General features: G+C 39.5%; 1 protein-coding gene across 1 annotated transcript; it reads right to left on the bottom strand.

The window, feature by feature from the left end:
• Window positions 1–260: 260 nt before the first annotated feature.
• Window positions 261–21048, bottom strand: RPE65 (retinal pigment epithelium-specific protein 65kDa). Its single transcript, XM_008586629.1, has 14 exons — window positions 20992–21048; window positions 19772–19854; window positions 17913–18063; window positions 16296–16403; window positions 16051–16192; window positions 12362–12509; window positions 11067–11148; window positions 10697–10829; window positions 10450–10589; window positions 9631–9760; window positions 2311–2425; window positions 2122–2216; window positions 1892–2003; window positions 261–745 (listed from the first exon to the last, which is right to left on the bottom strand). Exons 1-14 carry the CDS (start codon window positions 21000–21002, stop codon window positions 594–596), a joined length of 1602 nt encoding a protein of 533 aa, XP_008584851.1. The 5' UTR covers window positions 21003–21048; the 3' UTR covers window positions 261–593.
• Between the last annotated feature and the right edge of the window lie 503 nt (window positions 21049–21551).

The raw sequence follows: 21551 nt of genomic DNA, 5'->3' as shown, positions 1-21551 counted from the left end.
AAATCAGAAATAACATTAATTGTCTATATTAAATGGAAAGGTTAAAGTTCATAATCTTGAGAATCTTTAAGTAGTTATATACTTGTGAAACAATTACTATGATTACTCTTAGATGATAGTCCCTGGTTTGAGAAAAAGTTTGGTTTGACATTCAGTAATTAAGCCTTTTTGCATGATAATGTCTTGACTCAGCAAAGCCACATCAAACCAGGTGTAGAAGACTTTGGTTTCTAAATGTTAAAAAAAATAATTGGAGCAGATAGGTGCCTAAAATACACTTTTATAATAGGAATAAAAAGCAGTTTATTAAGTCCATATTCATTCCCTATCTGATTGCTAAATATTTAAAACAGTTTTTCAGTTATGGTCTGTCTTAACAGAGAAAATATTATCTAAATGTCTACCAGTTTTTTTTTTTTTTAAAGGAAATTGCTTGCTCAACTCAGTGCTTTCTGTAAAGCACTGTGAAATTGTGTGCATCTGCAAGTTAAAAACATGACATCCAGCAGGCTGAAATTGAACAGAATTTGATTGCAGACCTGAAATTAGTTTTCTTAGTTTTGTCACCAGAACCATATCTTGCTAGAATATGCTCAGGATTTTTTGAACAATCCGTGAAAGGTGACAGGGATGTTAATCTCCACTTCAGCCCTTGCCACTTCACTCAAGTCCTTGGCATTCAGAATCAGGAGATAAGCAGGCTTTTGTCCTGCACCAGGGCTCACCACCACACTCAGAACTACACCTGTTAATCAGAAGTAAATAAGGCAGTATTGAATTTTTAAAAGCCCAGACCCATAAATTAAATGCCATTAAAATAATATAGGAGGTATACATTGATAAAGAAAACCATATGACTTGACTTCTTAATCTGACTCTTCTAACAGCTGGTTGTGTGACCACCTGAAGGGGTCTTTTAAGCTTTTCATGTTCCCTAGACTATGATATCCAGGAAGGGAATGAGCATGTCTGTCTTGCTCACTGCTGTATCTCAATATCCTATTATCATGCCTAGAACATAGTAGGTGCTCATTAAATACTCATTGAATTAATGGACCTGTGATCTTATCTGTAACCAGAGACTAGAATGCCTGGTCTACTTACTGTAAAAAAAAAAAAAAAAAGTGATGATTAAGTGAAAAATGTGTATTAAAAGACTTCGAAATAGTAAGCTGTATTATATCTACAGTTTCCAAAATATATCTGGAAGCTGACTTCCTTCAGACAAAATGAGAACAAACCTTTTGCCGTTTTGAATGGATGGGCTGTATATGTAAAATTATTTATATGAAATGCCTCTAAAATTTATCTCATTTCTCTGTGATTTCCTATATTTAATCCCAGACAGTATAACCTACCTTCCTGTCCCAGCTAACCAATAGTTAACTAAGACTGATGCTTTGTAATTGAGTTGCTGTTTTATAAGCTGTGGCTCTGGATCCCTTACTAGCCCCAGCTTGCTAAAAGAATAAACCAAAACTAGAGTCACAGAGCTGCATTCTCATTTTCTCTGATCTGCTAGAATACTCAGTTTCCCTTCTTAGAACGCTGTCCTTTTTCAGAAACGTATCTTGGTCAGAAAAGATGAAAACCTAGAATCCATGCTGCTATTTCATCCTCCTTCTTTCCCTCATCTAGAGTATGCATTAATGCTCTACCACAATACCAGATGGTGCTTTAGCATTTTTTCCCACTAGTAATCAACAAGACCTGACCACACGATAAAACTCATTTTCAAATCAGTTTAAATTTTTTAGTGCTGTCCCATTCATAGTACTGAGGATCATTTCTGAACATTAGGGAATAATCAACTTAACTCCTCTCCTAAAGAACTAACACACAGAACTCCAACAAAAAGAGAGTGATTAGAAACATCCATTGTATTCATTACCATCATCTTCTTCCAAGGCATCTGGCTGAGAAACAAAGATGGGTTCTGATGGGTATGAATCAGGCTCTTGCCATACCCAGGTTTCTTTAGTTTTGACATTCAGCTTACAGAGCTGCTCGTAAGAAAGAAAAATCAATCAACCAACCAACCAATCAGTCAATCAGTATGCTTTCCTTAACTAGCCTATGACTCAAAGCTCTGTTCTAATATTAGTAAGATGAATTAATTACCCTGTCTGGAACAAAGTGATTCAAGCCAAGTCCATATGCGTATGTATAAGGTTTCCCGCAATACTTCTGGTAATTGATTTGAGGAAACTCAAATGCTATAAAATAGAGCACATGCTTAGGAAAACTCTGTTAATCTCTGAATGGAACATTTGTTCCCTCCCATGTGAGGTTTTCTCCAGATCATCTCACCTTGGCGAGGTCCTGAAAAGAGAACCTCAGGTTCCAGCCAGATGGTTTCGTCACTGCACAGAATTGCAGTGGCAGTTGTGTTGGGGAGCGTGACTAAATTCTTGCCTGTGTCAGCCTAAGAAAGAAGATAACAGAAGCCTCAGTGAGCAGGAAAGAAAATTCAAGCAGCCGTACATGCACACCTCCTGAGTTTTATCTCCTGGGCTTTTTCTCAGGTCAACATGCAGGGAAGAGCACTGCAGAAACTCTAGATGAGGAAGCCCTGCAAGGCGACCAAGGCAAGCTGTGTGTGCCTGTCAGTCACTGGCTGTGTGTCACTTGGGAAGTCACATAACCTCTTAGGCCATCAATTTTCTCATCTCTAAAAGGAGACTCTCCTCAAAAAAAAAAAAAAAAAAAAAAAAAAAAAGACAGGGCTTTGAGAAAAGGCCTCTGCAAAAAGAAAAAAACATGTTTTTCTGCAGAACAACAAAGACATCAACTGCCTGAGGAACGAAAGGGTGTTTATTTCTTCTATAATTAGGATATACTTTGATTTTGTTTGGGAAAAAAACCCATACAGTTATGTTGTCAAAGAGAAAAGAAAATAGAAAAACCACTGGACCAGATGTTTTCTAAGATCTCTTGTCACACACATGCATATGGGTGCACATATGTACACATGATTTTTTCAGATTTATTTTATAAAGACAATGGATACCATGATCTCTTTCTAAGAACATATCCATTTATTAATACTTTTATCAAACATTTGATTATGTTTTGTTTTTAAAAGAACCATTCTGGTTGCTCTTTTGAAACTTGGGAGTAGCGGAGATGCAGGAGTGAATCAGGCAGACCTGTTTGTCTTGCGTAGTCCAGTCATAAGGAAACAGTGGTTTGGACTAGGCTAGTAGCACTGGGTTAGTAAGAACTGGAAGACAGAGTCAAGAGGATTTCCTAAAGGATAGGATATGGGCTGGGGGAAAGGCATGAAAGTGTCTGGCCTGACCCATTAAAAGTCGGCATTGTCACAACCACTATAGAAACTACTACAGCTGGGGTAAGATTTTTGGTGGAGGAAGATGAGAAGTTCTGGTCTTACTATGCTTGAGATGCCTGTTCAATACCCAAATGGAGATGGGGGTTGGTATTAAGATGTAAAAACCTCGAGTTTAAGAGAAAGTTGGAAATGTAAGTGTAGGCTGCTTTAAAGCATGAGTCTTTAAAGGGGAGTGAGTATACGAATGGGAGAGAGGCAAACCAAGAACCAAATTCTGGTGCCTTCCAAGAGGAGGAATGAGGGAGTAGCTGATTGGGCAAAAGGAATCAAGGGAATTTTGTAAAACATGATGTGAGTGATCTATTGAAGGAAAAGGAAGTGATGATGTAAGAGAGGGGGGAGAATTGCTAGAGTGATGTCCTTGAGTGGGTGAGGGAGGATGGGAGAGATTAGCTCTGGATAGGAAAGTGGGTAACTCAGTATGTGAGTACAGATGCTGGTGGGCGGGTAGAAGTGATGGCAGGAGTCTATGGTTTTTTCCTTATTTCTTCCATTTGTTTGAGAGAAATAGGAAGCATAGTCATCAGCTGCATATGAGTGTGGAGGTGGGAGGTGGGAGGTGTTAAAAGTTTGAAGAGAAGAGGGTGTGGAATATTTAGCAAAGTGGAAGAGTAAGTGAAGTCGGAAAATGTTGCAACAAGGTTTGTGGTCACGCATTTAAAATTGGATGGATTAACATGATTGTGTGTTTTCAGTACAATCTATTTAACCTCAAAAGTACAAGCATGGAATGAGTGGAGAGCTGAATTTAACTAGGGTTGTCATTTTGACAAATGAGTTTGATAAAGTAAGAAAGAGGCAAGAGAAATAAATGAGGGTCTATATGAGGGGGTGATTATAATTATTGACTATGGAATTAAAATTAAGTGAGGAGGAAGTTGTGGGAATTGCAGTAGGGCAAGTGATGTTGAAAGATAAAGGGTGGTAGTCAAGGTGTGTCATGCATGAAACAGATTGGAAGCAGCAGTCGTAGGTAATGGCCAGGTCAAGCATATGACTTCAGAGAGTGAGGGGCTGAGATAGAAAAGAAGACAAGATCAGAGGAAGAGGTCAAGGAACCAAGAGGCCAGGTTGTTAGAAAAATCACCTATGATGTGAATATTGAAGTCATCAAGAATTAAGAGACAGAAGTAGAGCTGGGAAGAGAGTGACATTGAACCAGGAGGGAGAGGAAGTGTTGATTAGTAGATGACAACAATAATGAGGGGTGTAGAGGGTACTTCAAAAAGTTCGTGAAAAAGTGGAATTGAAAGAAAGTACACATCTTTCCATGAACTTTTTGAAGATCCTTGTGTGTGTGTGTGTGTGTGTGTGTGTGTATATATACACATACATATATAAGTGGAATTGAAAGAAAGTACACATCTTTCCATGAACTTTTTGAAGATCCTTGTGTGTGTGTATGTATGTGTGTGTGTGTGTATATATATACACATACATATATACATCTATATGTATATATGTATGTATATATACACACACACACACACACACACACACACACCCCCAAATACACACTGCTTGGCTATTATGATTAGATGAAATGGGATTAAAAATTGGGAGATATTAAGTGTGGTTGGAGGATACAGTGGTCCGGAAGCAGCAAAAAGCTTCAAGGACACCTACACCAACTCCAGGTATGAGGGGTACAGAGGATGAACTACCTCCCCTGGAAATTACTGCTGGAGAGACCAGTGTCCTCAGGAGACAGCCAGATATTAAAGAAAGAAAGTGGAAAGAACATTCTGAGAAGAGACTATAGGGGATTTTTTTGGTGGTGGACTATGAATTAATAGTAAATATCAGGAGATTTTCAGGATAGAAAAGAGATGGGAGGAGAGAAGAAAATAGATGAATAGGTTTTGTGAGATTTTGTGAAATGGAGGTAAATACAAATGTCTATGTTGAACATATCATTTATGGGGTTTTAAGTGATTTTACTCTATTCTATCTTGTTTTTTATATTACTAAATTAGGTTTTTAATATAAGAAATCTGTAATACTATCTTTGTTTTCTTGAAGAAACTAGATCCTTCTTTTGACTTCTTTTTTTTTAATGAGATGCATTTACCCTTTGACGCAGCAATCTCACTTCTGAGAATTCATCCTACTCATATGTCTGCACATATATGAAGTGACATACCTATAAAGTTATTTCTTGTGACATTATTTGTAATAGCCAAGGATGAAAAACAATTCTCTTGCCCAGCAGTAAGGGATTGATCCAGTAAACTTGTGTATGTTCACAAAAAGACTACTGTGCAATTGGAAAAAGCAAGATCTTCAATATACATTGTTAAATGAAACAAGCAAGGTACGAAACAGTGAATAGAGAAAGTTACTTTTTTGTAAGAGAATGAGAAATAATAATTATATATATGTATATACATATATATTTATATTTTCTTATTTGCATAAACAAGGAAAAAGGAAGACATTAATAAAAGTTACACATAGGAAATGAGGAGGAATGGAATGGAATAGATGGAAAGAGGCTTGGAGTGAGACTTCCTGATATATATATATATACACACCTTTGTATATTGTTTTGATTGTTTTGATGATCTAAATGTACTGCTTTTCCAAAAATAATAATATGTATATATATTTAAAGATGCATTATCAGTAAACTGAAACCTAAGTCATTTATTATTATTATTTTATTTTTATTTTTATTTTTTTGTCTTTTTGTCTTTTTCCGTGTCCGGCAACGGATCGCAACCCTCAGTGTCGCCCCCGTACCGGACTGGGACCGGCAACGGGATCGCAACCCTCGGCGTTGCCCCCGCGCCTCGCTCAGCCAGTGAGCGGGAACCGGTCTGTATGTGGGATCCGAACCCTCGGCGGGAGCGCCGCCGCACTTCCCAAGCGGCACACTAGCGCAGTGCGCCACCGGGCCGGCCCCGAAACCTAAGTCATTTATACTCTCTCCTCTCCTTAGCTCTTCTCATCTTTTTCTTGATCTGTTTACCTCTCCTTCCCTAATTTATGATCTTTGTATTTTTCCTCTCATTGCCAAACCTTTACCATTGTAGACTCAGTAACTGCCCCCAGTCACTCGCCTTTAGTTCCTTGACACCTGATCTTTGCTTCTCATGCTACGCCCTTGGAGATCACTAAGTCCAGTGTTTTGTTCTTAGTTTTCATCCTTCTCAACTTATCTATAGCAATGGGCACCACTGTAACTCTCTCTTGCCCTAACAGATGTGGCATCACCTTCGCTTAGCAGTAACTAGGGCTCTCTGGTGGCTCTTTCTGTTCTTTTTCTGGTTCTTCTTTTTCTACCACATGATTTCTCGAGCTTCTGTGCTTGGCTATCATTTTTTCTCTCTTGGTATTCTCTGGCTATCAATTTTCTCATTATAAAAAGAAGCAAAATTTTAAAGGTTCTTTTATAAGACCTATCCTAAAGTTTGATTTTCCCCCTGTTAGTAGTGTCATCTACCTATTCTTATATATTTGATCATAATTTCAACATCAATAACTATCAGCTTTTCTCCTGTTTAAAAACCTTCACTGTCTCCCATTACCTGCCCAAAGAAGTACAAACCTCTTAGCCTGATCTTAAAGTCTTTCAAAATTACCAACTGGAAGAGTTTGGATATGTTGTCCCTGCAAAAACTCATGTGGAAATCTGATCCCCAGTGTGACAGTGTAGGAAGCTGTTTGAGTCATGGGGGTGTATCCCTCACAAATGGATTAATGCTCTCCCTGGGGGAAAATGGGTAGTGAGTGAGTTCATCCTTGGTTAGTTCCCGTGAGAGCTGGTTGTTTAAAAGACACTGGCACCTCCTCTCTCTCTCTCTTGCTTCCTCTCACCACGTGATCTCTTCGTCCCTGCTGGCTGCCTGCCACTTTCTGCCATGAGTAGAAGCAGTCTGAGGCCTGTGCCAGATGCAGCTGTCCCAGAATCATAAGCCAAATAAATCTCTGTGGCTTTTTACCCATTTACTCCAGTACTTTTCCTTTTGTTCTGGCCAGTTGGATCACAGCCAGGTCTCTCGGCCTGCCTCCCTACTTCTCTCCTCAAACTGTTCTTCCAGTCAGCAACTGTTTGGCTTCAACACCATCTCCACCTGCCATACTGTCCATTGCAGGATCTCCTCAAACAAGCCTGCCTGCTCCATCGTCTGACTAGCTAAAGCAATTTATTCCTCCCTCACAGTATTCATTCCATGCTGACATGCATTACTATTACTGAACCACCTTCCTTCTTTCTACTCTAGGTAATGGATTCCATGAGAAGAAGTGTATCCTATTGATCTAAACACTGAAAACACTAGTATGGTGCCTGTTGTAGTGGTTGTTTGGAAAGAGAAGGCAGGGATTAGGCTGACACTAGATATTTTTCATCATCATTGAAGTTCTATAGTCAATAATTGGGTGGTCTTTCATCAGTCAATGATGATCATACATTTAGGAAAATCTGTCCTTTTTTTCTGTTTTGGAATATATTTCCTTAATTTAAAAATGATTGTGATTTTGCCATTATTAGAAAAGTAAGAGTTTACCAAAATCAACAGACTCATTCATTTGTTGAGTATTTTATGGATGCTCAACTACATGCCAGAGATATGCTTCCTAAGGCAGAGCAAGAGTTCTTAGGGCACCTAGACGGACCTCTCACCTTGATCTTTCTTGTAAGCTCCAGCTACATGAACAGCAGCTGTCTATTGAACATTTCTGCTGAGATGACACATGGGTACTTTAAACTCAGTGTGTATACAACAAATCCTACTCTTTTTCCTGCAAACCAGTTCTTCCTACTCCTGTGTTTCCAATTCAACAAACTGTACTATTATCCACTCAACTACTCAGGGTGGAAATATGGAAGTTGTTCTAAACTCCTTCGTCTCCCTTACCCCTCACATATAGTTAGACATCAACTCCTGTTGGTTCTATCATTGAGCTGACTCAGCTTTGTACTTTCCTTTATCTCTCAGTTGCCATTTTCTTTATTCAGGTATTTATCTTTTTTTATTTGCCCCATTGCATTAATCCTCTAATAGGGTTCTTAGTCTCTAAACTCCCCACCTTCCAATATGTCCTCCATGATGCTGCCAGTGTGGGCTTTCTAAAACACAGATATGATCATGCTCTACACACACCACACACTCTTTTTAGCTCCCTATCATTTGTATAACACTTGAAGGCTTATAAAGCCTCTTACAATATCACCCTAATCCATCTTTCCAGTCCCTCTGCTTCCCAGTCCTCCCAGTGAATGAGCCCCAGCAACTACTTTACATTTCCATGTTGTGCCTTGCTTTTTAAACTCTTGCGTGCTTTTGTAGAAGCTCTTTCACCTGTCTGTCATGCCCAACCTCAGTCTCCTCCCCACTTTCTCCTTTTTGATAGAGCTTATGAGCTTGCTTAAGAGCAGTAGTGTCTGGTTCTAAATTGCATTTCTTTTTGTACTATGTCTAAGACTTTGGTACAATGTTTTACATTCCATGTAGCTGCCTCAACCCCTTTTGTGCAACTACGGAATGTATGGATGTAAGAGAGAGTGTATGTTCATATATGAAAATTATATTTTTCTTGATTTTCATTGGCATTTCCATCACACTAAAAATCCTAGATGTTACTCTGGTTGTTCTAAAAAGACAGTCACTAAATACAGGGGAGAAAACGTAGGAATAAAGAGATGACTGTCTAAAGTTATTAATGATTTTTATTCTCTAGTGATGTTTCCAGAAGATTTATAGAAAACCAAAATAATGGACTGATTTTCCTACAAGGGTACTTTTTGATGCTTCATCTCTCCAGTATTTCAAATTATTTATTTATCTATTGACAAAGAATCCTAGGAATCAGCAGGTCTGCACTATTCACTGAGAAAAAGGGACCGGTAAGGGATTGCAACCCTCGGCTTGGTGTGGTCCGCACCACACTCAGCCAGTGAGTGCACTGGCCATCCGTATATAGGATTCGAACCCGCGGCCTCTGCGCTAATAGCACCGCACTCGCCCGAGTGAGCCACAGGGCCGGCCCAGAAAAAATATTTTTAAAAGGATTTTGTAAAGGAAAGAACAGTAGATTGTGAATCACAAAACCTGGTTCTCATCCTGGCTCTGCTATGAGTACACTTGGCTTTTGTTAAGTCACATCACTTTTCTCAGCTTCAGATTCCTTGTTTGTAAAATGAAGGGAGTTTAGTTTATTTTTAAAGTTCATTCCAGCTCTGAAATTTCAAGACTTTATATATAAACATGATCAATTTCTGTGAGAGATGAAACATTCTGGTTGTATCAAAAATCTACGTAGAAGGGGGTTACCTTGTCAATATTCAAAGGAAGTACATATCTCCTAACTTCAGGTTGGGGAGCCTTTCTGGCATTTTTTTTTACCTCTTCCCAGTTCTCACGTAAATTGGCTAAATATAGGTAATTATAAACAAATTCAAATCTGCAAAAATAAGAAGTCAAACATGAGCACAGACAATAACAAATAATTTTAGAGAGATGATTCATGCCTTTAAAAAGCACAAGCACCTTCCTTTTTTTCATTTCATAACCCAGAAACTGCTAATGACCCAGGTATATTAGAGCCATTTCCTTCTGCCCACGCTGGGTGAAAAAAAAAAAAAAAAAGAAAGAAACCTGCCGCTTGGATGTTTAAATATCAGCAGCCTTAGACAATTTCTGTTCTGCTCCTCTCTCTCTCACTATTCTGTTTATGTCTTTAGGGCTATTGCCTTTTTAGTGACTTGACTAGTCTGAAAAAAGCATGCTTCTTTTTCACAGTTTCAGAGTGGGTGAGGCTTAAGTCCCCTGCCCCTGCCCCCTTCCCCCCGCCGAGGGATCTTGTCAAGTTTAGGCTTACTTCTCAGGTCACAGAAATTTTAATTTTCAGGTCTGGTTCATGGATCCAATTGGTTTTCAATCATTAACCATAGTTTTGATGTTCAGTTTGTGAGTGATTCTGATGACCTAAACTCCCTACTGCTTTTCCAGTTACATTTTTTGGCTCTCACATACCTACCTCTTGTTTTTTTAGATTGATTCAGGTTAAACACCGAGAGCAGCATCTCTCTGAAAGTGTCCTAATTCCAGGAGCAACTGGAGATGTAACATGTCTCCAGCATCTTTTCTTACCCTTTCCAGCAACAGAGATCCACAATCAGAAACCCATTGTCTTCATAGGTGTTGATGTGATGGAAGAGGTTGAAAGAAGAAGTCCTGTATTTATAATTGAGGTACTTTCTTCTTTTCTTGTCAGCAATATGAAGCCAAACCTTGAAAAATGAGAAAAATATTTTGATGCATTTGAAAAGGAAAAGAGTATACATTATGCAACATGCCTCCTTCAGAATCAAACTTGACAAATAAATCTGAGACTTACCCCCATGGTTTCATTGGACTCAAAACAATCCATGTAGTTGGCTCCCCAGAGACTCCATGAAGAAAGGAACTTGAACAGGTTAATTTTGACTGGCGTCTCCACAAAAACAATATAGTTGGGAGTCAGACCGAAACTGTTTGGAAACACAAATGGGCTTGTGAATGGAAGGGCTGATTCTCAAGCCACAAAGAAATATGTATACACGAGGTATGCTCAGTTATGTCAATCAACAGTGCCTACATGAAATTAATTATGTTTAAATTTAGATTTCTGTAAGAGAATGTTGTGATCAGGATTGGTATCAAAGGTAGGCAAAGCAGATCTTTAAATATGCGTTTTCCTGAAGATTCATAGCAGGCCTTCAAGTTACCTATGGACGTAAGATGGCTTGAATCGATCACTGCAGGGGAATTGAACAACGATCTCTGACTTGCTTATTGGATCTTCCTTGTCTGAAATAAAGTGGTTTTAAAAGGCTTTGGAACAGCCTCTTATTCATTTATTTATTATTTATTTATTTAATACAAAGCATTTAGAACAGCTATACAAGCAAAAAAATACATTTTCTGATCTCGTTTTCCTTCCGAACTTATTTTCATTTTCTCAGTCATTGGTATTTCTTAGTGAAATTTCATGTGAAGCAGCAATCACTCAGGAAAATCCAAATAGCAGCAGATTTGGAAGAGTGCACTCAAATAGGGTTGTGGCAGGCAGGGTATAATGGAGTCACATCTTGCAACAATTTAGGTGGGGTTTAAGTCAGGGGAGTAAGGCAAAAGTTTAGTATGGTCAAAATGACTTTTACAATACCTTAAGATGCCTAAAAAGTATAGTATAGATAGGTTTGTATTAATAGCCCTATAGAATAATTCTTATGTACATTAAAGTTTATTTACTATTAAGTCAGTGGTTCTCAAACCTTAGTGTGCACTAAAATTGCATAAAGTTCTTCTTGAAATACTGATTGCCGGACCCACTCCCAGATTTTCTTATTCAGTCTGCTTGGGGTGGGGTTCAAAATTTATATTTCTAACAGGTTCCCAAGTGATGCTGCTGGTCCAGGTACTATGCTTTGAGAACTATACTAAGCAATACTAAACAAAAATCCATATGAATTCAAATAATTGTATCATCAAGATGGTTATCAATAAACCTGACAATGAATGTATAATTCTAGAGTACTCTTTATTCCATTTTAATTCTTTTTAAAAAAGCATTAATGAGTTAATAGATTTGTTTGTAGTTTTTGGAATTAAACACAAAATACTTAGTACATTCTCATATATACATATACATATGTATGCTATTATGCACATATATATGTTTGTTTAATTTAATTTTGCCTGGCACATGAATAAATGCTCTATAAATGTTTGCAAGATTTGAATATAAATTGTATGTAATCAAATTCACATATGTACTACATCTTGAAACATTGTAGAATTGAACTGGGCCACTTTATTTTCAAGTTGTCACCTCTCTCTGTGGTTTCCTTGGGCATTAGTTCCTGGTAGGGTAGGGGTGAGGGCAGTTGTTCTAAAGTCTGAATAATTTTACCATGCATATAATGCTATCTTGACATTCGGATCTGGCATCCTGTATTTCCAGTAACTTTCTCACAACATAGATACTTGTTTTCAGAAGAGGAAAGACTGGCAAACTTACCTGCCTGCAGTGGAGGGATCTTTACAATATTGTAGGCAATTGAAAAATTTTTCCCAAAGCAATTACCAATGTTGTAGACGGTTCCATCATTTTCAATGTGGGGGTGAGCAGTGGCTCCATTGACTGAGACATAGTTGCAAAGATCAACCTATGGAAGGGGAGTAAATGTCATCTGTGATAAGAGAAACTTTGCATTGCATCTGTGTCCCTAGGTCTGACCCCACCACTACCCCTTCACTCTCACTCTCAGTTCACTTTCTCTTTCTTTCCATCCCTTAGGATCCTACCCTCTTTCAGGTCTTCCTGAAGCCCCACCTTCAGTGCAGAACTCTCCTCTGACCCCAATGCTGACTCCTCACATGTCTGAAATCTGGAGTTCTCCATGGCTGTGCTCTTCATTTGATGTATACCATACACTGCTTTGGTTAGTTACTTTTCTTTTGGCACTTACCAGTTAAAGTCAAACAATGACAAATTTGAGTCATGGGAATCCTTTATGCTCTTCTTATTGTATTAGATTGAATTGTATGAAGTTGCTTGTACTCAATAATTTTTGATTTACAAAAATGGCAATTTTGTATGGTACAACCTAAATACCAAACCCAGTGTGTTGCACATAGTATGAGTTTGGAATAGAAAGAGACCTCAGGATTTAGCTACTATAGAAAGTCTCAACCTAAATAGACTTCAAGGGAACCATTAATCTCTTGGAATTAAATGCAAACATTTTTGGAGAGATGATTCAACATTTCAGTTTGGAGTCTCATAAGAAATTCCTTCTGTTTGATTAGGAGAATATTTTTTAAAGCATAGGGTGTTTCTAGCACACTTATTTAAATAATGGGCAAGACATTTATTTGTTTATTTATTCCATCATTTATCAAGTGCTCTTTGAGCTTCTGGTATGTGCCAGGCACTGTGTTAGGACCTAGGAAAACACAGAAGGTCTGTGATTCAAGAACTTCAGTCTAGACCTGTGCAGTCCAATATGGTAGCCACTAGTTACAAGTAGCAATTTAAATATAAATTAATTATAATTAGATAAAACTTCAAATTCAGTTCCTCAGTCACAGTAGCCACATTTCAAGTGCTCAGTAGCACTTGGACAAGGCGGGTGTAGAACATTTCCTTCCATCATTGCAGAAAGTTCTGTTGGATGGCACTGTATTAAACCAATAAGCTGGCATAAAGTGCAGTTGAGTGCAAAATGGTATCTGTAGAAAAAGGCCATCCAACCCAGACTGGGGGATTAGGCTGTCTTCCTGAGGGTGATGACTCCAACTAGTGCTTGAAAGATGAGTGGAAGTTGGTCAGGTGGAGTAGGATGATGGTGTGTTCCAGGGAGTGGGAATCCTAATGTAAAGGCATAGAATTGTGAAGTAGAATGAATTACTAGTCATTTGGCATGGCTGCTGTAATGAGCATGGTGCAGGGGGCAGGGGGAGTCAGTAGGGACTAGCTATAAAGGCTCTCATTTGGAATTTACCTTGGAAACTATGGGTGCCCTAGATAGAGTAACACATTTATACTTGCACTTTACAAAATTAAAGGCATAGAATTGTGAAGTAGAATGAATTACTAGTCATTTGGCATGGCTGCTGTAATGAACATGGTGCAGGGGGCAGGGGGAGTCAGTAGGGACTAGCTATAAAGGCTCTCATTTGGAGTTTACCTTGGAAACTATGGGTGCCCTAGATAGAGTAACACATTTATACTTGCACTTTACAAAATTTGCTTCTGCTTCATGAAGGACATTGTATTTAAGTGAATCAGAGGCAAAAGCATTGGTTAGGAGGCTATTTCAGTAACAGTAAAGAAAAAAAAATCTCAAACCTTCTAACTACATTTTTATATGAAGTCAGGGTATAGTGCTATTCACAATGGAACCAGACCCCTAATAAAGTCTATTTTGGAGCCATATTATAGATTGTACATTTCCAATTAAAATATCATGCAACTAAAATACAGATTCACTATCAGAATCAAATGAATGGCTAAGAAACTCAGCTTTAGTTCTTCTCTAAGTGATTTACACATACACTTGTGTATGGTTACACACACACACATCAAAGACAAGAAAGAGCTATTGAGTGCACATATTAAGAGTTAGTAAATAGCCTGTTGAGAATTGTAAATCAGCTCGTGATCTTGAGACCCAGTGTCAGGGCTATTTTTCCTTTCTATTTCTACTACTGCCGCATTTACAGTTCTGGTCTTGAATCCCACCTACTGATTTCCTAGCCACCCCTTATCTCTTTCGCCCTCCCATGCAGCTCACACATAGCTTCCTGATTAAACATCTTAAAGCACATCTTTGCTTATACCACTTCTTTGAGCAAAAACTTTCAGTGGCTTCCCATCAGCTAAATAATTTACTTCAAATTTTTAGCCCATTATTCAAGCTTTTAGTTTCATCCTATCCTGAGTTCCACTATTCCCCTTGATACTGCATGCTCTGGATGACTAACTAGTTTTCAACTGAGAGTGTTATTGCCCACTAGGGAGAGATTTGGAAATATCAGGGGCATTTGGGGTTTGTACAATGATTCAGGAGACATGACCGGTATTTAGCAGGTAGGGCCAGGAATCCCAAGCCTCTGCAATGTGAGGGACAGTCCCCACTATGTAGTTACCTCCTATCCAACATTTAACTACATTGTGGGGACTGTTCCTCACATTGCAAGATGTTTGGCATGTCTAGCCAAAAGAGATTATTTAGTTTCCATGAACATATCCCTTGTTTTCCTACCTCTGTGCCTTTGATCATGTTACCCCTTCCATCTAGAATGTCCTTTCTCGAAATTCACTGACCTCTCCTTTAATTCCAGCTCAAATGTAAGTCCTTTGAACCTTCCTTGATCTGCCCCACCTTGCATCACCTACTACTGCCAAAAGTAATCTTTTTCTCATCTGTGCTTTCTTAGAAGGTTTTCCTTCTAAAGGATTCATTACATTTGCTGTCCTATTATAGTTAAGTTGTATACTTGTTTAATTTCCCCTTCTAGATGGTAAGCTTCCTGAAGACAAGAACAATGCCTTGCAAGTAGGTATGTTTTAACAAATATTGGTTGCAAATGTAGATCTACTCCTATTTTAAGGACTGTGGCATGGAGATTGCCTAAGTTCTCAGCAAAATCTTTCACTTCCTAATATGGCTGATATTTTGCTCTATGCTATTTCATTTAAAATATTGCTTTATTTCTACTAAAATATGTTTACAATAAGAGGCAAATTGGTGCAACATGTTTGTCTAGAATCATGAATAGCAGGGTTTCCAATAAAAATAGCCACAATTTTTTGAGCACCCAATATGGTACATATTATGTGGTCCATGCTGGCCTATAAAAGCCATGAAGGGCGAAGATCATGTTGTCTTACTCATTGATGTATCTTTTGCCTCTAGTATAAGTTGTGGTACACGGAAAGCACCCAATAAATATTTGTGGATGAACAAATGAAGAAATATGTTAGGCATTTGATATGGTTTTCCTCCAATCCATCTAAGTGTTTAAAATTTCATAGGTAAAGAAACAAAATTTGCCCTATGTCACATAGTTAGCAGTTGGTGACAAAGCAAGGATTTGAAACTTAATCTTGTTCTCATGTTTCCACCAAATTGCACAGTTGATTTAATTCTATGTTCCAAATTCTAAATTCCTGAGCGACATCACCTGAGCACTGTGTCCTACCTGCTTAATTGTCTCCAAGGTCTCCGGATTAATCTTTGTAATAAAGTTGGTCTCTGTGCAGGCATAGTAATCTTCTCCCACTGGGTAGACATTAACAAGGGCATTGTCGGTAATCTCCACTCCTCGAAAGTAAGAAAAAAACCTGCAGAAGCAAATGAATTTTTCAGTCCAATACCTTTCAAGCCATGAGAGAAAAATGGCTAATGTAAAGTGTCTTTAATAACATGCAGTTTGGTTTCAGTAACCTGGAAAATATATTCTTGCAGGGATCTGGGAAAGCACAGGTGCCAAATTCCGTTATGACGATCCTCTTCTCAGTCATTGCCCGGACGTAAGCATCAGTGCGGATGAACCTGAAGGACATTGAAACACAGGAAAAGGTCATAGAGAGGAGCATTCAGTGCAGTCTGTGTGGAGCTTAGAACAGTCACTCTATGTGTCTTCACCAAGTCAGAATCATAAATGCACAGCCTGAAGAATAAAGAGTATTGTCAGCTCACTTTCTTGGGGTAACAGAGGGGGAAAGAGACACTATTCCATGAACTTAAGTTTATGTTTTCTAAACCTCACAGTGACAAATGAGAAAATAGAGGTTCACAGAAGTTAAGGGATTGGCATGTGTGTCCGAGTTGGCTTACAAACCAGGTTGGCCAGAGCTGGGCAATGTGGACTTTCCATATTATACTGTATAGCCCAATGGGTGGTTCATGCAGAACCTCTGACTCCCTGTAGCCTGTAACCTATCAACCTACAGTGGGCAAATAAAGGGCAGGATATGCTGAATTATATCTGTCTCAATCTCCCTCTGTCTCTCTTGTGTTTTTCTTCAATTTTAAAAACTACTCAGATACTTTTTAAAGTAGGTATTCTTGAATTCAGTCTCTTGATGGCACAGGCCCATCTGCTGAGCCATGTCCCAGGCTGGATGGCATACATTGCCTAGGATTTCTCATGTGGAGAGCCAATTAAAATCTGATTTTGCACTTGTATAAAGAGGGAAAAGTACCCAGGTCTTTAGAAGGCATATGAAAACTTCATCTGAACTCCAAAATATACTCTTCTAGCTAAATTTTTGCTTAACACGATCTGTTTCTCTTCTAGGACAGTCCAAGTTACCCCGACTACTTCATTTACTCTTCCTTTTGATGTCTCTTCAGAAATGCCTAAAACTTTTGCCGATCAAGAAAGCCACTAATGGGCCTGAGTGTTAAAGCAGAAGACAAAGTATTTATTGTGGTGTTAATGGGGGCTTCCTGGAGTGATGACTTAGACCTTCAAGCCTTTTAGCAACAATCTCTTGTTTTCACAAAACTTCTCTTTTGGGTATTGCTAAGACATACATGATCCTTCCCACCTTTGTGGCACCCCTTCCTCCTTCCCAGTAGCATTTCTGAGTATAAAAAAAGGAAAAGAATCAAGACAATAGTCTAATAATAATAACAACTGTAACAATCAACTATAATTATTACTGAGTGCTTCCTATGTGCTAGACACCGTGTTCTCATTTAATCCTTGTAATGAACCTAGGAAGCAGATTCTATTATTTCTCCCATTTTACAGATGACAAAACCAAAAACTAGAGACCAACATCTTGCCAAAGGTCACCCACCTAGGCAAGTGGTATCTGGTGGATATAGGATTTGAAGCCAGGCATGCTGGACCCCAAAGCTGTAGTTCTTAGCTTCTTTATCTCCTACTAGGGTCTCCAGGTGTCCACAAAGATACACTGGCCCAGAGGGATTCTGAGAAGGAAGGGGATGTATATGTTTCTTCCTGGGTTCAGAAGGTTAAAAAGCACATGGGAGGAGGAGCTGAGCTAGGTCTCCCTTCCTCGGAGCGGGTTGGACCTAGTGGTCCCTTACCTTCTATGGTATGTGACGTGTCCTTCTTTAAAGTCGAACTTGTGCAGGAGAGCTTGTCCATCAAACAGGTGGTAAAATGGCTCAGATCCAACTTCAAAGAGTCCTGGCCCACAGCGAAGGAGACTGCCAGTGAGCCAGAGAGGGATCCTGCCTGTGATGAAAGTGAGACACAGAGCATTGCTTCTTAGCCCTGCCCTTGGCTGGGCTGGTCCCTGCGAGGGTCGACTGATTATATTAGCAACCTGATCGGGCAGCCTCTTCTTTATAAAGCTGGCTGTGTTTTTCATTCCCAGCTGTCATGTTGGATAGCACTTGGAGCATGTCTGCTGACTTGACTCTTCACTAGGAGACCAACTGGGAAATGTGGCCACACCCCAGAGTTTGGATGTAGGGTTGGAAGGAAAGAGGGAAAAAGCATCTTGAAGGGAATGGGATTCTCCACCTAATAGATCTCCTCAGAAATCAATCCATTTGCCTTTTGTCATCTCACGTTTAAGGAGAATTTCAGTTTAGTCTATATATTTTGGTGGAGTAAGGGGTAAAGGGATGGTTTAGGAGCAGGGACCAAGACACTGAAAAAATATATGTCAATCGATGAAAACACTTAAATGATACAACAGGAATACTGGCTGTATAAAATCTAGACAGACATCCTCTGAGGGTGTGAACTACTATCCAGATTAAAATCAATCTGCTATAGCAGAAAGTGCACAGGGCTGGATGTCAGAGACCTAGATTCACCTTCAGGATTTGCTATGTGCCATCTCTGGGCCTCAGTTTCCTCACCTGCAAAATGAGGGGTTCCCAAGATAGTCCTTAAGGCCTTTCAGCACACACAGTTAGTTTTGTGCCCTATTATCCTTTGAGAAATACAGCATTTGGGCAGTGTTTGCCTAATCCTTACCAGTATATATATATATATATATATATTTAGCAAATGGATTATTTCCTACATCTTAGTTTCAGCAGCCTACCTGATAAAGGATTAAAAACTTGAAAAGAAGGCATGGCTTAACGAAAAGGTATAATGTCAGTTTGATTACTAATACCTAGACTGTTAGCATCAGAATGTAGTTGAGAAAGAGCATTTGGTTAATCTCTTCCATTTCACAAAAGAGGAAACTGGGAGGAGAGACTCCCAGGCTTTGTCCCTTCCTATAACACTATGTTACACCAAGCAAGGATCCTGTATGGATCACATGGTGTCTTTGGATAATGATGATGATTATAATTACCATCTATGGGTAACTTTGTGTCAGATACTGGGTGAATCATTCTATTTACACTGTCTCATTTAATCTTCACAACATCCCCATGAGGTAAAATTTGGTTTTGGTAGGTCAAGGAATTGAGAGAAAGTTAAGTAACTTGTCATAGGATTCACAGATAGTAAAATAACAGAGCTGTGATGAACACCCACATCTGCCTGACTCTTGAACCAATGATTTTCCTTTATAAGGGGTATGAAACCCTCCACCCTTTAATGTAATACTCATATTCCCAGGTGCTTGCCACAGGGCATTCATTTATTCAGACACCAGTGGGACAAACATTCATAGGACATTACTGTGCCATCACTATACCAGGCACTGAACTAGGCACTGACAATTTGAAAATGACAAAAGTGCAGTTCTGGCCCTCAAGGAATTCCAGTTTGGTAGCATCTTTCTACGTTAGAGAAACGAAGTAAAGATAAATGAGAAGAAATGAGTTCTTGGTATAAAAAGCCGGAACCTCCAGGTTTTCTTTCCCTGCAGCCTGCAGGAGGAGCTGGTACTGAGAGACACCATGAATAAGAAGCCAGAGAAGAGAGACCTTGAAATGAAAGAGAGGGTGGCTTCCAGATGGGTGAGACCAACCTGTCACATGAGCTGTGAGTGGTGAGGACAGTTCCTCCACCGTTTCAAACAGTTTCTTGTAACCAGCAGCAGGATGCTCGACTCTGAAATGGTAGAATAATGAAGAAGCAGCCTATGTTGATATTCAAAGGCAGTTCCAGGAGAGAAGTTGCTCTATGGCTCGATGCCAACTCCCCATTGCCGGTCTAGCCTCAGCTAGGGAGTGCACAGTGCTTGGGGACAGAGAAACCTACTCAGGTCTGGAAGGGGGCCCAGCTCAGTGCTCCCTTTGACATCGGGGGGGTGACCTCCCCTAATGTCAGTGGTCACAGTGGATTTAACCCTATCCTCTGCAGTTTCCCCATGTTTCTGAAGACAAATTAACCAATTCTGCTGCTATCACTTCTCTTCCTGAGCTTTGATCCTGCACAGGGTCCTTCCCACAGAATTACGCACCCTATCAACACTCTCAGCTCACTGCGTCATTGATTTTCTTGCCTCGTGGAGACACTCATTCCTCTCCCTCCTATGGGTTGGGAGACGACAGCTTTTCAGGTCAGGTACCTCATCCCTGTCTATTCACCCATATTATACTCTCATTTCTTCCTATCATCTCTTTCTCTACCAATTCCCAAGAGCTACAGTCCTTTTTAAAAATAGCCAGACCAGGAGATTTAGGTTCTATATATTTGCTTATTTCCTTCCTCTTCTCTTTGGCTCCATTTTATAACTTCTTAGAGTGGGAGCTCTAACCAGACTCCTTAATTATAATAATTACCTTTGATTAAGCACTTACTATGTGCCACACAGCATAAAAAGAACTTTGCATTGGCGTTAACGCATTTAAATTTCACAGCAATGCAATGGGGTAAGTACTATTGTTATACCTAGTCTATGTATACCTAGATTTCAAAACCTAGATTTTAAAAAGTTGAGTAATTTGTCCACAGTCACACTTTAGGAATGACTGGGCGAGAAGGGGAACCCAGGTCTGCCTGAGATCCTCATGCTCAGAACTGCTTCTAAGCTCCAGTCTAAGTCACACAAACCCCACCATAATTCAGACCTGAATCCTAGATATTTGCTTCAAAATACAAATAGGAAGAAATCCCCCCACTGACACATAAGGGTCTTCCCCAAACAGATCATCAGTTAATGCCTTCTCTTCAGGAGCTCTTGAAATAGCCCATTTGCCATCAACCCACTGAGGCATTCAAAAACAATCTCCCAGAGATACTTACTGGCTAGACATTTTCTCCCAGTGGAGGATCGAGAGCTCTGGCCCTGACTGCGGAATGAGAAAGCAAGTCCTTAGCCAGAGGCCTTTATATGCCTTCTAAATCCCCCTAAAAAGGAGTTATGGCTTTGAGAACCTTCCCCACCCCCTCAGCTGAGGGACGGGAACAGAAGTGGCTTTCAACACTCAGATCCTCCTGATGCTTGAGTGTTATTTGGGCCTACCGTTCCCATAACAATTTTTTGGCTGTTTTCCAGAGACCTCAATCGAGAAGCGGATTAGAAAGAAAGGAGCTGTGTGGGAGTGGCCAGTGTCTGGCCTGAGCTGATCCTAGTCACCCCACTGGAACCTGGCACCTTTCTCTGTCACCCGCCTCCCTCTCCCTCCTCTGTGCCTTTACGCACACCCTCATTATTCATTCATTCATTCACTCACTTATTTAAAAATATCTATCACACACCATCTAGGACCAGAGGGAGATGGGTACTGTCCTTGTTTTCACAGATCTTATTCTGCAAAGGTAATTAGAAACAAAGAAACTATTCAATAAAATTTGATTGGAGA

Source organism: Galeopterus variegatus, unplaced genomic scaffold (genome assembly GCF_000696425.1).
Source record: "Galeopterus variegatus unplaced genomic scaffold, G_variegatus-3.0.2 Scaffold4054, whole genome shotgun sequence".
Lineage (NCBI taxonomy): Eukaryota > Metazoa > Chordata > Mammalia > Dermoptera > Cynocephalidae > Galeopterus > Galeopterus variegatus.
The sequence above is the reverse complement of the archived record's forward strand: the minus strand, read 5'-3'. Positions and strand labels throughout refer to the sequence as shown.